Genomic DNA, 16,121 nt, shown 5'->3' with positions numbered 1-16,121 from the left:
AAATGAGACCGAAGTGTCACGGCCCACAAGAGACTAGACTGTTCTCAATGCCACAGGCAGTGCATAGGAAGGACTGAGAAAAAACCAGTGCTCAAGAAATGTTTAAGTGAGATATACCCAGAGAATCCTGGCAAGTGACCCACACCCACATGTTGTAGGGGAAGGGGAAAGATCCCCAAGCTCACTGCCAATCTGCTCTGGGGGAAAATTCCTTCATGACCCCACATGTGGTGACCCTGAGCATGTGAGCAAGAACCAGCCCAGCCAAACAAGAGAGTATGCTTGGTGCCACCTCAGAGCCCTGGCGCACCCCATCCCATCTCCTGCTGCCACCATCCCTGATACTTCAGAGGAATGAGATGGGAAAAAAAACCTCCCAGAGTACACAGGTCTGGCCAGAACAAGAGAACTCGGAGGTGTGTCAGTCACTGGCAAAGGGAGAACAAGGCTGCTGTCAGGAGGAATGCCTCCTCAATGAAACATGGGGTGCTTTTCTGTGAGCTTTCCTACCATCTGCATTGTTCAAGGAGAAAGAGGTGAAGGGAGAAAGAAAGTGAGAGGGGCAGTAGGAGAGATGGGAGGAGAGAGAAGAAAACTAGAGAGGGAAATTCAGGGGGAGACAAAGTGGGGTAGGAGAGAGGAAAACGAGATCTCTGTCTTGTGTGGATTTGGTTATTATCTCCTGGGAGGTGCTCAGATACCATGGTGATGAGAGCCATCATAGTCACCAGGTTGTTAAGACAGATCTCAACACTAATGATGGGGGCCATATAATTCTCTAGGTAGATAGAGAGATTCCTCTCCTCCCTGCTGGTGCTAGGGATGTAAGATCTGGAGTAACTCATCCAGAAGTGCATAGGGAGGTGTTATGACTAGAGAGATGGAGACGTCTGAGTGGGAGAGAGACAGATGAGAAACAGCACCGTTGGGAGTCAGGACCTGATAAAAGAACACGACTGCCCCACTGAGAATCCAGTGCATAGGCGCCGACTCCCTGGGGGCTCCGGGGCTCAAGCCCCCATGGGAAAAAAATAGGGGGTGCTCAGCACACGCCCGTCACGGCTGTTCCACTGGGCCCCACCGATCAGCTGTTCGGTGGCTGGTGGAGAGTGACAGACGGGCAGGGAGCCTCGGTGGAGGGGGCAGAACAAGGGGCGGGAGAGGCAGAACGAGGGCGGGGCATTGGCAGAAGGGGCGGAGCAAAGGGCGGGAGAAGCAGAGGGAGAGCGGGGCACCCACCAGAAAAAACAAAAGCGCCTGTGACCCCGTGCTATGCTTGGTGCTTGGTGCCTGCCCAGCTGTTTGCAGCAATGCAAGGGTTAAAAATGAACCCTGGTGTGGTGCTGCTGCCCCTTCCACCCCAGACGTGGCTGGGTGGCAGTGGGAGATGAACTGATCCTTGAATATACAGTCCCATATCATCTGCTAGGTGGCCCAGAACACAAGCAGGGGGTATTCCCAGAGGTCTACCAAACTGTCCACTGGGGAAGGGCTTGGCTCTCCTTCCTAGATAACTGACCCCCTAAATCTGCAGCTACTGGGAGATCCGTGGAGACCCGTCCATCAAGGAGAAGACCTTCCCCCTCCCCCAGACTAGTCACTGTCTCCAGCTCCAAAGAACATTTACATGAGCATTCTTCTTGGGTTTCGGGGATGGTATGCGGGCAGCAGTTTCTGCAGGGTCGAGGGAGGACGAAGGACAGCCCCCGGAGGACAAAGGTTCTACGCCTGGGTCAAAGCAGGACGAAGTAGGCAATCTGGCCTGTTGGGGTGAAAAAGGACTGGGGTGAGCCAGTCCGCACCATGGCTAATGCGTTATTTTGCAAATAAAAAAAGGTAGGGTTTGCCAGCGGGTGTCTTTTCTCAGGGTCCAGGGATCTCAGCTGGTGATAGGCAAATCTCCAAAGGTTCTGCCCGTTCTGTTCAGAATCCAAAGGTACAGACTCCATAGCCAAAGTCTGTCTGAATGTGTGGTCTAGGGCTGGAAGTCTCCTGAGAACAAAGCCTGGTGGGAATCCTGATCCTTTATAGTTCCACTGGGGTCCTAACTTCCGTGAGCGGAGCCTCTCTCTGTGTTCAGCACATCCTCGTCCATCCCAAACAAACAGCCCAGCCTTCTCCAAAGCACCCCTGTGATTCTGGGTGTTTGCATTTCCATGTACCTGATTTTTCAGAGGTCCTGGCACCCACAGCTCTTATTGTCTTCAGCCAGCTCAGAGCACCAGGCCAATGCATCTCAAGCTGGGCACCCAGAATTAGTGGCTACTTCTGAAAACTTTCACGCAGAGCACTTGAAACTTAAAGGGTGGGGGGAGAGTTGAAAACTAGTTCCAAAGTTATTTTTTCCAGATCCCGCCAAGGGTCCAGAACTTTCTCATAGATCCAGAGACTTTAAGGCTGGACGGGACTATTACGATCCTCTACTCTGACTTACTGCATAATACAGACCAGAGAACTCCACCCCACAGTCCTGCCATCAAGCCCATATCTTGCGGTTGACAGGTCTGAGAATCAACCCCCTTTTTTGCGCCAGGCTTCCCCCCTAGGCCTATTGTGCTTGTGCAACAGGCGGTAAAGCATCCATGCTCCATCCTTCAGATGCAGCAGGGAGGCGTATTGCTGTTTCTGATGGCATTTCCTCCAGGCCACGACAGCCCCACAGTTCCTTCAGATCATCGCTCTATTCGCTCATGAAATATTCTGATTGTCTGGCATGCTCATAAGTAGCTCTTGGAAAGTCTTTTTCTTAGCCATTAGCATGGAAGTAATCTCAAGTGGCTGGATATATATTGCAGCTAATGGTATGTCTGGAGCAGTTGATGAGAGCATTCTCGTTCTGGCAGGGAGCCAAGAAAATATCCACGAGGAGTAGAGCGGATGAAAATTAAAAATACACACACACAACAACACAAAAGCTCCCTGGTTATTTACTGGCTCCTGCATTTATATTGCCAGTCAATGAAATTAGAGGACTATAAAATTGCTCTTTAAGAATGACAAGTGGGAGCTGTAGCATTAGGCTGTCGTTAGCAGCAGGTGTAAATTGTGACACGGGGGGTCTCCTGGCTGGATGTATCTTTGGCGATGCCCAGGGGTTTTGGCAGTTTTCATTCACCTTTCCTGTGCTCCCCAGACTGAAACTGACAGTCCTTGTTCCATTTGTTTGACCCTAGGATGGAAACGTGTGGCCAGTTCTTCTCTCTTTTCTCTGAATCTAGACTCAAGCAATAACACGCTCTCCTGTGTCTCTGTGTGTGTGTGTGTGTGTGGTCTGCAGGCTAGAACACTGCCCCACAGGGAGCTGAGTGAATACCTGGGCAGCATGTTTTAGGGCCTGATCCAAAGCCCATTGAAATCATTGGGAATCTTTCTATCAATTTCAATGGGTTTTGGATCAAGTCTTTTGTTGGGGTAGCCTCTGAGACCTTATCCACTCAGGAGTTTGTTGGGGTGGCTTCTCAGATCTTCTCCACTCAGTTTTCTCCGAGACCTTATCCACTCAGTTCCCAAGAGCTCAGCTCAACTCTGAACTCGTCACTGAGGTTTCTTTATTGCCATACAATCAAACTACACTTGAGTTGATCAGGCTCAAGCGTAGGGCCTGGATACAGGGCATACTGCACATCCAAAGTTACACAGCAGCCCCCTTCCTTTATATAACTTTACACCTCACATTACATTCACTATACATTGCTCCCCGTGCTTTGGGATTGGCTAGGTTACTTTGCAGGAACTAATCCGTACAGAGAGTGCTCTGTCCATGCGCTGTCCATGTTTGACTTTACTCTTTACTTCATCTTTACACCCCTGACTTCTCTTGCCCCTTGTTAGCTTGCTCTTAGTAATTCGTTCCCGGGGTGTCTCCCCTCTTCTCTTAGCTTGCTCAGGCATTCTGTCTTTTAGTTTCCATATAGCACAAATGTTCCATTTTCAGCTTGCTGATCTGGTAGCCTCCTTAATCCGGTCTTCTAAGAAATGAGGCCTCCCCCCTGTTTAATTACTCATGGCGAGCCAGGCCTACATCTTTAAGTGTCCAAAGTTGCACAAGTGTGAATGGGGTTTTCTAAAGCTCTGTGTTGGCCTCACCTGGCTTTCACTGCAGTCAGCTGGTAAAACTCCCTCTGACATCGTTGGGAGTGGAGTTAGACCAACGCGGAGTGCTTTTGAAAACCCTACTGTTTGATCCCAGAGGGGCGCAACGTGGCAAAGTTTGCACCCAGACCCAACCTCCCCAAGCTTCTGGGGTGCTGGGATCTGAGCTTTTGTTTCCGGCCCATCTCTAGTTTTCATGAGCACAGGAGTGATGTGAGGGATGAGCCCTGGAAGTGCAACTGTGACCCCTAATCTGAGCCAGGCCAGTCAGACTCAGCACCGAGTGCCTTGACGTCGGGAAGGAGTGCTCCTCCTATTGGATGGAGTCCCAGCACCGATCGCTATTCCCAGTGCCTAGAAAAAGGCATAAGAAATGGCCTCCCAAAAGGGGATGATCCCCGGCACTGAAGACAGCCAGGCCTGGGGATCAGAGTGGAGTGTGATCTAAGCCAAAGCATTCCTCTGCCTCGATACCGCAGAAGTTCACACCGTTAAGTTCAGTCCCAGAAGAGCGTTCCCTATTTGCAGCAGCGCACAGCACCAATGCTGTCTCAGTGCCTACCACACCAGAGGCATTTGCCGCTGCCAGGGACCTTCTCTCGCTGTCAGTACCAGTATCACCAGCTTTACAGGACTCAGTGTTATCAGTACCAGCGCAGAGGAGTGAACCTTCTGGGTCCCTTCAACATTCAGTACCACACCCTTTGGTACTGTCAAAAGGGAAACCAGCTATGCTTGCCGTGGAGCGGATCTCTCCACCACCAGGCTGGGCCTGTTACAGAGGCTTCTGCAAAATCGAGCTTTCTGAAGCTTAAACTGATCAAGAACAGCTGCCCCGTGCTGGATAGAGTACAGTCAGATCTGCTTCGGGGTTTGCCAGTGTCTCACCCATTTACGCTCTAAACCCTAAGGGCTGCACGGAGTAGAGATGTGTGCTTTTGCAGCAGAAGAGTGTCCGTTCTATTCCCTGTGCTGCCTGTATGTGTTTAGCTAGCAGCTGTAGCATCTGGGCCATGAGTTGTTACTGATTGGCACCCTTTGGGGCTATAACTCAGCTACACACCTACCGTTGCCAGCTATCTATGTGTACGTGGCCTAGGGAATATAACTCACCATCTCCCCTCTTATATACAGTCCCTGTTCTTTGCATGCTGGTAGAAACTGGTTTGGTGGGACAGATACCGGAGAGTCAGCGGAGCAGTCCTATAGCTGTAGGAGATGGGTTGCAAACCCCAATACCATATCCCTTTGCTGTCCTTGATCCTCTCCCATGGGGTCTGTCATTCTGGTGCCCTGCCAGCATCTAGGATATCATGGGGTCCATCACTCTGATGCTCCTGCCAGCATCTAGGCTATCTTTGCCTGGAAAACTGCAATGCAAGAATCTAGCTGCCAGCCTGGCTTCCCAGCTGGCAGTGCTAACAGCAAACAGGTGAGAACATCTAACAGGGAATTCCCACTCCCCATGATTACACTGTGGGGTGATCCATGCCAGTGCTGTCAGATGGCACCCAGGGCATCATCTAAATGGGCAGCAAAGGCCTTTGGAACCATCATGAGAAGCACCTTTCCTTCATCATCTCATATGGCAAACCATTTAGGCCCCATAACTAGCAGACAGGGCAGAATTCAGGTCGTTTGTGGTTGGTTCCTGGCCCCTTTGGCTTCACTGGAACCTGGATTTGGCCTTTAAGGTCCAAAATAAACCCTAAGATTAGATTGCCTCCAGCCCTGGAGGGCAAGGGAGGGAAGGCATGGAGGCTTCCCGTGCTGAAAGTTCCACTGAAGAAGTTTTACGGCTGATGGACATTTTCAAAACCTGGAGCTTAACCTCAGTGCAAAAGTCCCATCCCCCCACAAGTAGATAGGCTTGTTCCCAGGTATCCCTTCATAGGCCACATGCAGAGCTGGCATGGTGCAGTGTTACTCACATAGGAGAAGCAACAGGATGTATCACATGGGGTGGAATTTTGGAAACCATGTGTTTGGGACCAGAAGCTAAATGCAACAACGTGGATGTATTTGTGAGGGAGCCATTCAGGGTGACATGAGCCGACGATAGTCTACGAGAGGCTGATATACCTCCTGCCTTGGTGGCCTTTGATATGCTGGTGTGTTTATCTGTTTCCTCTTGCCTTTTTTCTTCAGATCATCCCGGTGACGGGCCCTCGGGAAGGAGGAACCAAAGTGACAATCCGGGGGGAGAATCTGGGACTGGAGTTCCGGGACATTGCATCTCATGTCAAAGTGGCTGGAGTGGAGTGCAAACCGCTGGTGGAAGGATACATCCCGGCAGAGCAGTAAGTCGCACATGTACTGGATTGTGAAACAATGTAATCAGTAATAGCCTCTTCTGCCCCCCTTAGCTCCGCGGGAGGAGTCAGAGCCCCCAGGAAGCCAGGAAAAAGCCAGTAATTGAATATGTTCTTTGTGCAGATAAACCCCGCACAAACAGACCGGGAAGAGGAGGTTGGGTAATGCGTAGCTCGTCTCCTACTCCAGCTATCACAAAGTCATTCCCAAAGCACTGCGTTAGACTATGGTGTGGCAGTGAGTCTGTTAGGGTCTTCACTGTTCAGGAACCTACCAGGAGCTCCCACGCCTCCCTCCCCCCCCCCCCGGTTTTGTTGAGTAAGGGCATGTGGATTGTCCCCTACTCCTGAGATCTGTGCCCCACCTGGGTTGACAGACACCAGCGATGGGTAGAAGAGAGCTGGGCTTAAGGTCCCATCTTCAGGACAGAAGCGCTGAGAACTGAGTTTGCACTGCAGTGGCCACCAAGAGCTGGTGTGGGATTGGAACCCACAGCCCATCCCAAAGGTGAGTGCTAGCAAATGGATTGGTAAGAGGAGAGGGGAGAGTCTAGCTGGCCAGATCCTCAGCGGGTATAAATTATCCTAGTTTTATGGCTTTCGGTGGAGCTTTGCTGACTTACACCTGCTGAGGATCTGGCCAAAGGGTCCAGAGACACACCTGATTAGCGAACAGCTTTCCCCAGGGGTTCCTTCGGGTCCAGCGCTGGCAAGCAGCAGGGAGCGAACAGGGTCTGTCCCCAGGGCTGCGGGCTTGGCAGAGACAGGTCTGTTGTGCCAGCGTGAACTGACCCGAACCCCTTGCCCTCTCCTTTATGCTTTCCATGCAGGATAGTGTGTGAGATGGGAGAGGCCAAACCCAGCCAGCACGCCGGATTCGTGGAGATCTGCGTGGCCGAGTGTAAGCCTGAGTTCATGGCCAGGTCCTCCCAGCTCTACTACTTTATGGTAAGCCCCATAACAGAGCATTCCCTGGGATCAGAAGGAACTAAGGTCCCATCCAACTGCCATTTAGATCAGTTAAAGTCTTTCCATTGATCTTGAATGGGAATGGAGTCGGTCTGTCATTTTCTCTCACCTTCTTCTGTGCTCCTTCTTCCCCCTTCCCCTCCACCTCCGCAGCAGGGCCTATATGCAGCCTGCATGACCATTCCTTCCAGCTAGAAATCTACATGCCAGTGGCTTGTGTTCCTATAGGGCACAACAGCTGTAGCAAATGGTGCCTGGTGCTTTCCGGATGCGTTAGGGGAAGCAGTGCTGTGATCTGGAGCATAGTTTAGGCTGATGAACCAGAAATCCTAATGGTGGGATACATTGGACTATAGAACAGTCTCCCAAAGAAAACTGAGGAAACCCCATCCCTGAAGCCATGGAGACTACACTGGGGAACCAATAAGGAATGGGCTAGGATTGTTGCCTGCAGGGAACTCAGTGTGTGATCCAGGCAACTGCCATCCTCAGAAGCTTTGCTATCCCAACCCAAATATTCTTCATCTCATCATGGCTGCCCTCTTGTTTCTGTTCCAGGCACCATAGCAAGCACTTGGAGATGATGGGGAGGGAATAGATAGATGGGCCTGGCTTAAAACACAAGAACCTTGGTATTCAGACTATTTTGATGCAGTGAGGCCTTCCTCCCACCTACCACGAAATCCTTAGGAGAACTAGTGATTAGCCCTGAGCCTGAGGGGTGTTGGGAGAGGGGAAGAGCTGGCCCAGCTCTCCTGGGCCTGAGGGGCAGCATGTAGGGCAGAGGTGGGCAAGCTACGTCCTGCAGGCCATAGCCGGCCCACGGGACCATCCTGCTCGGCCCGTGAGCTCCCCGCCGGGGAGGCTAGCCCCCAGCCCCTCCCCCGCAGCCACACTGCCGCATGGGCAGTACTCTGGGCTGCGGGGCTGCGCACTCCTGCAGGGCAGCTCGGTAGCGTGTCTGGTTCCAGCCGAGCGGCGCGACTACCAGACATGCTGCTCTGAGCAGCATGGTAAGGAGGCCGGGAAGTCCCAGGAGGCAGTGAGGGGGCAGGGAGCAGGGGGCGGTTGGATAGGTGTGGGAGTCCCAGGGGGCCTGTCAGGGGGTGGTTGGATGGGGCGGAGGTTCTGGGGGGCAGTGAGGGGACAGGGAATGGGGGGGGTAGAAAGAAGTGGGTGTCCCGGGGGACCTCTCAGGGGGCGGGGGTGTGGATAGGGGTTGGGGCAGTCAGGGACAGGGAGCAGTGGAGGTTGGATGGGGTGGGGGTGTCCTGGGTGGGGTCAGTCAGGGAACAAGTAGCAGGGGGGGTTGGATGGGTCGGGAGTTCTGAGGGGGGCAGTCAGGGGGTGGGAAGTGGGAGGTGGCGGATGGGGGGGCAGGCTGTTTGGGGAGGCACAGCCTTCCCTACCCAGCTCTCCATACAGTTTTGCAACCCCAATGTGGCCCTCAGGCCAAAAAGTTTGCCCACCCCTGGTGTAGGGAGATGGTCTAGCTCTGCTGGGCCTGAGAGGTGATGGGGGAAGAGCTGGTCTGACTCTCCTGAGCCAAGGGGAGACGCACACCTGGCTCTGTTGAACCTCAGGGGCGATGCAGGAAGAACTGGTCTGACTCTCTTTGGCCAAGAGAGAAGTGGTCAGAGTCTAGGGCTGGGAGCCAGGAGCTCCTGAGTTCTAATAATCTCAGCTCTGAGAGTGCCTCTATCCATTGTCCTGGGCCCATATGTTCAAGCATGACAGGGGTCTTTTGCCATCCCTAATTTCTGCAATGAAGAGCCTCAGAAGAAGGGGATGTGCAGGATTCCTGCTGTCACCACAACAAAATTCTTTGGGTTTTATCTGGAGTGAACTTTGTATTCGAGTGTCCACCTGGACAGGGCAAGGCTATGCTGCTGTTTTAAGGTGGGTAGCAGCAAGCAAGTGGATTTGTTGTACTTCCTGCCCAGGGCGTCAGCCTGCGATAAGGTGTGCGAGGCAAACAAGGAGGCTCTGGGCCTGACTCTGCTCTTGGTTACATCAGTGTAAATTAGGAGTAATGCCACTGAAGTCAGTGGAGTGACACTGGTATAAAACTGACGTGAGAAGGAAATCAATCCTGCTGTGCCTTTGTCTGTCTGTGTGCAGTCAACTCCCCCTCACTCCGTCTGCCCTTGCTTCCATCATGCACTGCTTGGGTAAGAAACCTGCTAAGGCCCCTGGCTAGGGTGTGCTGGGCTTACTCGGCCCTTTTTGTGTCTGTGCATATGCACACATGAAGCCAGCCAATCTCGATGTGTTTTCAATGAGATGCTGTCTTCATTCCCAAAGAGGGCTGGTTTCACCTCAGAGGGGCTGGTCCAGGCTTGAATGAACCTGTGCATCATTTTTCACTGGAACGGGCATTGGTAGGGAAATGTAAACAGCCACCGTTTTCACATTCTGCTAGGGATGTTTTGCTAACCTCTAGCTCTCCCAGTGCTATTCAAAAGCTACCTACGGTAATGGGGACAGAGAAGTGCCTAGACAGAGAGTTCCCGTCAGGCAGACAGAAGGGCTCTTTCCAAGACATTACCCTTTAGCTTGTTACCTTTCCTACTCCTGCAGTTACTGTTCCGTTTTGATCATCTGTGTCCATTTGCAACAGCTTCTTCCGTTGGCTGTTGCCTTCTTGGCTGCCTGTTCCTCCATCCGTGCCTGAGTCTAATGTCAGCAGGGCTTTCTTTGCTGAATACCTCCATACCATTGTGTTAGATAGGGAAAACCGCTGCTCTCTAGCCCACCCATCTGATTCCTTCTTCCGTGTTCATCGCTCCCTCATCAGCAAGTCGTAGTCCTGGCTCTGCTTAGCCCCAGTCCCAGGGAGATGGGTATATTACATACACATCATGACATGCCTTGCAAGGCTTCAGAGGGATTTGACATACTTGCAGCTGCAAGGGCAGAGCGATGCTGAGTGATCCAGGGGGGAAGCTGCCACGGGAGCAGGAGGGGTTGGGAGAAAGATGGCCCCAGGTCAGGCATGGAGGTAGCAGGAAGAGAAGGGAGGCTCTGGAGTAGGACACACTGACTGGCAGCATCAGTAGGTGCAGATTGCGCCAATGGCAGGGTGGGGAAGCAGGGGATCAAAAGAAGGGAATAAAGGGAAGAGAGGACGAAAGCACCAATGGAATGATACACACTGTTTGTGGAAAACAGATTGGACATCTCCCTTCTATCACCATCTCCATCCACATCAGCCTGTTACAGCTCCACTAATCCTCCTTGCGTTTTCTGTTGCGTTTTGCCAATAAGGAAAAGGTAAAGAGTCTGGAGTCTGATTTTTCGTGCAAATACCCTGAGTCATAAATCTTCCGATAATACCTCCAAAAACTCAGTGACCCGCTGTAGCAGGGCATCTTGGTTGGGATTCCGTTTTGCTGAGGACCATTGAACGCAGGCTAGTGAAGTCATTTGGATAGGTGTCATATAAAACTCAGCAGAGGAGGAGAAAGATGCCTCAGGAGATTGGGACAGGGATATGGAGCCTGTCACCTTTAGGACACTGAGGCAAATTTCACTGGGATTGTTAGTGATTAAAAGTAGCCAACATCCAATGGCTGTTCAGTGGCTTTTGTGGAATGAGTTGGTGATTCTCAGTCCAAATCCTACTAGACAGGAAATTGCATCAAAGCTAGCACCCTCATAGTGAGCACTAATTTGCACCCTGGCCGGCAGTCTTGGGTGAGAGGCTAAGGAATCAATCAGTGGGACATGGTGATTGCACCTCCATCTCACCAAAGGATGATCCCATGAGAGCAGGAAAGCAGGGAGCTTACCCTGCTGCGTAGATAAACTTCAGACTCCCGGGCTGCTGTCAGTTCGGCCCCTTTTCTAAGTGCTAACTTAATTTGGAGTGAAAGCGGAGCAGAAAAGTTTCCGTTGTGTTTCAGTGTGGTTTCAAAATGATTAGCCAGTGATGGGGGGGCGGGGGGGCAAAGCTGAAAGCGGGAACCAGTACGTGTGTTGGGTGGTTTTATACAATTTTATCAATGGTCTCCGAAGCTCAGGAATATGGTAATGTATGGTACCTGCTTATTCAGAGGAACTGGGGAGAGCTTCAAGCTTTTGTGCTATCATTCTTAAAAAGAAAAAAAAAATCTTCATTGAAATGCAGATAGTAGCTTTTCACTTGGGAGTGAGTGAAAAGTTTTTCTATTAAAATGCTAATGAAAGAATAAACTGTAACTTCAAATTTCTCCCTGAAAATGGATGCTTCCTCTCTGTGTTTTGGTATCAGTGTAATCTGTGCCTTTGGAGTATGATTATTGTATCTTGATTGGAGGGGTGGGGAGGGGGTTCATTTTCTCTTGGATGTTAAGGAATCTTCTCAGATACATTTGTCCAGCATCTGGGTGTATTTTGAAGAGCAGCTCAAAAACAAAAAAGAAAAAGAAAGTGAGCATGAACTAAATGAAATGATGATTTGGAAGTACCACCTTCCTTTATTAGTTGTGTTAGGGTAGCACATACAGATCAATGCTTTGTTATGCCAGGCATTGTAGATATACCCAGTCCCAGATAGTTCCTGCCCCGGAGATCTTATAATCTAAATAGATAAGACAGGTAGTATTATTACCCTCATTTAACGCATGAGTAACTGAGGCACAGAAAGATCCAGTGACTTACTCAGGGATCACACAGCAAGTCTATGACAGAGCCAAGTGTTGAACCCAGATCTTCAGAGCCCCTGTGCCCAAGGCCACCCCCCCCGCTTTCCTTTTTCCCTTATGGGAAAGTCCTATGTAATTGACTAGAGAGTAGAATTCCATAGCAGGGTTGTTATCCTCTGTCACAGTCTATACATTGGCTTTGAAAACCTATAGAAAGGAGCTCATTTGCTATTAACATAAACAGGGTTGTAGAGTAATTTCTCTATTGTTTTTGTCTCTGTTAAACTCTGTCGGAATTCTTCAAGCGGTCGGTATAACACATGTGCAGTGCCACTTCAGATCCATTCAGTCAGTGCAGGATCTGAATGGCTTGGCTTGCTGAGGCATGGCTGTATCATAGCAAAGTTACTTCTGAGCTTTCTCTGAAGGGCAAGGGAGATCTGGGGTCCTTTGCTGTGGTCACTCCATGCCTGCAACTCCCTTTTGAAATCATTGAACCTTTATGAGCAGCTGGAACATTTGACCCAGTTTCAGGGAGAAAAAGATAAGAGACAAGACAAGATAAACCAATAGGATCATGATCGCCAAGGCTCATAGCCTCTGTTGCTTACCAGCCCAATAGAATAAGGCAAATACTAAAGACACCCCATTCCTACTGGTACCGACCGGCAAACATACCCCCAATACATTCTCAATGTGACCCTTTCTCTCCACAGACTCTGACTCTCTCTGACCTGAAGCCAAAGAGGGGTCCAGTGTCGGGGGGCACACAGGTGACCATTACAGGCACCAACCTGAATGCTGGCAGCAACGTTGTGGTGACATTTGGGCGGCAGCCCTGTCTCTTTTACAGGTGCGCACGTAATCCTTCCCTGCAGTACGTGCCAGGGGCAGGGAGCCGTGAACGGAGAGATGTGGCTGGCACAGTTTTCTGATGGGAATGTTCTGGCACCAGGCTATGAAATAGCCCCCTCTGTCTGTCCACCGTCCTTGGTGCTGGGCTGAGCATGTAGAACGTGGTTACAGTGCTCCGGCACCTTCCCGAAATGAAAGGGAGCTCATTGGGTCTCATCCCGGTCCCTATAGGATATTAGTTCTCGTCACCTAATCACCATACAAGCTGAGATGATTGGGGTGGGGTCATAGCTCATGAATAGGTGACAACTGGACTAGCAGCGGGTATTGCAGAGGGTTGAGGTACACGGCTGAGACATTTGGAGTCTTCTGACTGGAATAGCAGGGAGTGTTGCTGGTCAGGTCTGAGCTGCATTGGCAGAGCTGTTAGGGGAAGTGGAGAGACTGTGTCTGCTGGACAGGGCAGTACTGTCACTCCCTCCCCCTGGCATCTCAAAGTACCCAAATCGTTCAGGCACAGTTTACATGAAAAGTAAAAATATCCATGAAAAGCGTAGCTCAAAAGGGAGGGAGCACGAAACCAAAGACTGGCTAGCCCTTCCCTAAGCACCCTGAGGACCGTGTTAGTAATGGTGTGAAACAGATATACATCACAGTAGGCTGGCCCATTATAGTTTCTCTCTTATATACACACAAGCACATTTCTTGTTGTATGTCAGTTCTGTTCTGCAGTCCATTAGAGGATCCTTACTGTGCATGTCCCTGGGTGGGAAGACAGGATTCATTTCACTGTTTTGATTAGTATTTGATGTACATTTTCCATGGTCCCTGGTTATATTTCATGACCGTTCTCCGCGGGACCCGTGCTTTGCCAGTCAGTATGGGAGTACAGTGCAAAAGATTCCATCCCACATCCCTGCCTTAACAGGGGAAAAAAACCCAGTTGATTCTAAGTATTAAAACAACTCTCTCATCTCTAAAAATAATCTTGCAAGACGGTGAAATGGATGGCTCAGCTGGAGACCAGGGCACAGAACTTTTCAGCTCTAGATCAGCAGTTCGATTCCACTCCAGGAAGGTGGTGACCGAGAGTCAGTGTCCTCTACTGGATGTTCATTAATCCACCTGAAAAGGAGTCCAAGTTCAGGTCTTAGTGGCATCTACAACACAAAACCTACCATCACCGTGATCAACACTAATGTAGCAATTAGCAACCAGTGGTTCCCAGAGAGGCCAAACACTAAGTGGGGCTTGAGACTGAAGGCCTCTCCCATCTCAAAGGAGGCCTTCCCATTGCAGGGTTGAGGCACATTGGCAAGGTGATGGAGGGGGAAATTGCACAGCTACCATGGCCCATGCTGCATCTCTTCTGGGGTTACAAGGCTTCAGTCTCCTGGGCTGTCACTATGAGTCAAACCCTATGAGTCATTCATGGGCGTCTGGTGACCTGACGTCTGTAATTTATGGTCACGTGGTAACAGCCCGTGATTTAGGAGTTCACATGTGCATCAGCGCTGCTTGAAGAAGAGAGAACAGTTAGTGTTCAAGGAGTAGTGGAGCCTGTAGACAGACACTGTGTGAGGACGGCTGAGGGGAGGCTGGAGGATAGAAAGGGAGCAGAGGTGAAGCATGCAGGTAACAATGAGCTCAGTTTGATCCTCCTGTGGTTGTAATTAGAGATGAGACTGAGACACAGATCACTAATTCCTGAAAATCAAAAGCAGTAGGACCTCGGATCTTTGCTCCACCCATTACAGAGGGAGAGGCCAGCTGCAAAATTCAGACCTGAATCGGGGTTTGCCACAAACTAGGGTTTTGGTTCCGGCTCCTCTCTAATTACAATAAAATACCTCTCAGTGCATTTTCACCTTCTGTCCCCAGATCCCAAAATGCACTGTGAACATTAGTTAGCTGAGCCCAACGGTCCCCCTGTGAAGTGGGTGGTGTCATCCCATATTACAGATGAGAAAGCTGATGCAGAACCAACCCGTGGCCTTTCTTATGACAGTGGTCACTGCTGATGCTTTGAAGGAAGAAATCAAACACTCATCAGGCTCTTAATCATGCAGGGCTGTCCCTGGACGGAAAGGTCTCTTGGACCCCAGCTAGGGTTCTGTTTATGCCCTGAGGCTTGAGCACTGAGAGCCCTTGCAGTGTGATCCTAGCTAGTATGAATGTAGATGCTAATTTTCATTCAGGTACATGTGTTATTCTGTTCCCACAAAGTCCACAGCAGGGAGTTCCCCAGGTTAGGGATGGGTTGGTTACAAAGCACGGAATGGGGACTGGACAGCAGGGTTGGTGGCAGAGCCCTTTAATGGTGACATTGTCCTGCTCACACTGTTTATGCCTGGTTGATTTTTGCTTCATTCCGCTCACAGGAGGTCCACGAAGCACATTGTCTGTAACACCACAGCCTCGGATGACGGCTTTGATAAGGTGAAGGTGTCCGTGAGGGTGGACAAAGCCAAAATACATCAGGAGTTGCAGTTTGAGTACATGGAGGACCCCACCATCCTGAGGATTGAGCCAGAGTGGAGCATCATCAGGTACGAAGACAGCCACCATTTCCTCTGTCCCTGACTCCCGTTGTTCTCTGTTGCACAGCTGGATCCAGGCATGTGGGCTTCTCCTGCTGATTAAGACCCCAGTCCAGCCGTGCACTTTCCAGTGGGACTTAGGTGACGTGACCTTGACTTCAGTGGGGCCTAAGCATGTGCTTTGCCGAATCAGGGCCAAAGAGCCTAATGGGAGCAGAGGGTGCTCACAGGACTAAGCGCGGGTGACGATGCCTTACACTGTATATAGTGCTCTTCAGTGGGGTGGCTCTCAAAGCACATTGTGTGTTGTGTCTGTGTGTGCACATGCACATGGAGGATCTTCCATTGACTAGGCAGAGTTCGCCGGTGACTTAAGATGGTAGCTGTGTTCCTTCCAGGAGCCGCAAGGGGCCTTTGTGCAATGCTCGTGTCTAACAAGCCTTCTGCAACTCCTCTAGCAGGGGACAACTTCCCTGCTTAAGGAAGCAAAATCCACACATGAGCCTTTGCCGAATGCATGTCTTGGGAGTACCAAGGCAATTGTTTTAATTACAAGGGGGTCTCGTGTCTGAGGTTAGAGATTTTTGCCCAAGTACTGAGGACAGGAGAGTTTCACCCTCCACTTCTATGCCAACCCCCCCCGCTACCCCCAAATCCAGGAATTTGCCTCCCAACTCCAGGATTGTCTCCCAGCTCCAGGATTTTCCCCATAAGTGGTAGGGGAAAAG

General features: G+C 50.7%; 1 protein-coding gene across 6 annotated transcripts in view; it reads left to right on the top strand.

The window, feature by feature from the left end:
• The window catches only part of PLXNA4 (plexin A4), a 582,733-nt gene that overhangs the window by 477,929 nt on the left and 88,683 nt on the right, over window positions 1-16,121 (top strand). For 5 of the 6 annotated variants that reach the window (XM_077807901.1, XM_077807900.1, XM_077807903.1 and 2 more), the window contains 4 exons: window positions 6,241-6,392; window positions 7,235-7,352; window positions 12,715-12,851; window positions 15,235-15,402. In XM_077807901.1, coding sequence (XP_077664027.1) covers window positions 6,241-6,392; window positions 7,235-7,352; window positions 12,715-12,851; window positions 15,235-15,402 — 575 coding nt within the window. Of the gene's footprint in view, window positions 1-6,240; window positions 6,393-7,234; window positions 7,353-12,714; window positions 12,880-14,769; window positions 14,785-15,234; window positions 15,403-16,121 lie in introns of all 6 variants that reach the window. The other variant, XM_077807905.1, reaches the window with a different exon arrangement.

The sequence above is a fragment of the Eretmochelys imbricata genome, chromosome 1 (assembly GCF_965152235.1).
Source record: "Eretmochelys imbricata isolate rEreImb1 chromosome 1, rEreImb1.hap1, whole genome shotgun sequence".
Taxonomy (NCBI): Eukaryota; Metazoa; Chordata; order Testudines; family Cheloniidae; genus Eretmochelys; species Eretmochelys imbricata.
The sequence above is the reverse complement of the archived record's forward strand: the minus strand, read 5'-3'. Positions and strand labels throughout refer to the sequence as shown.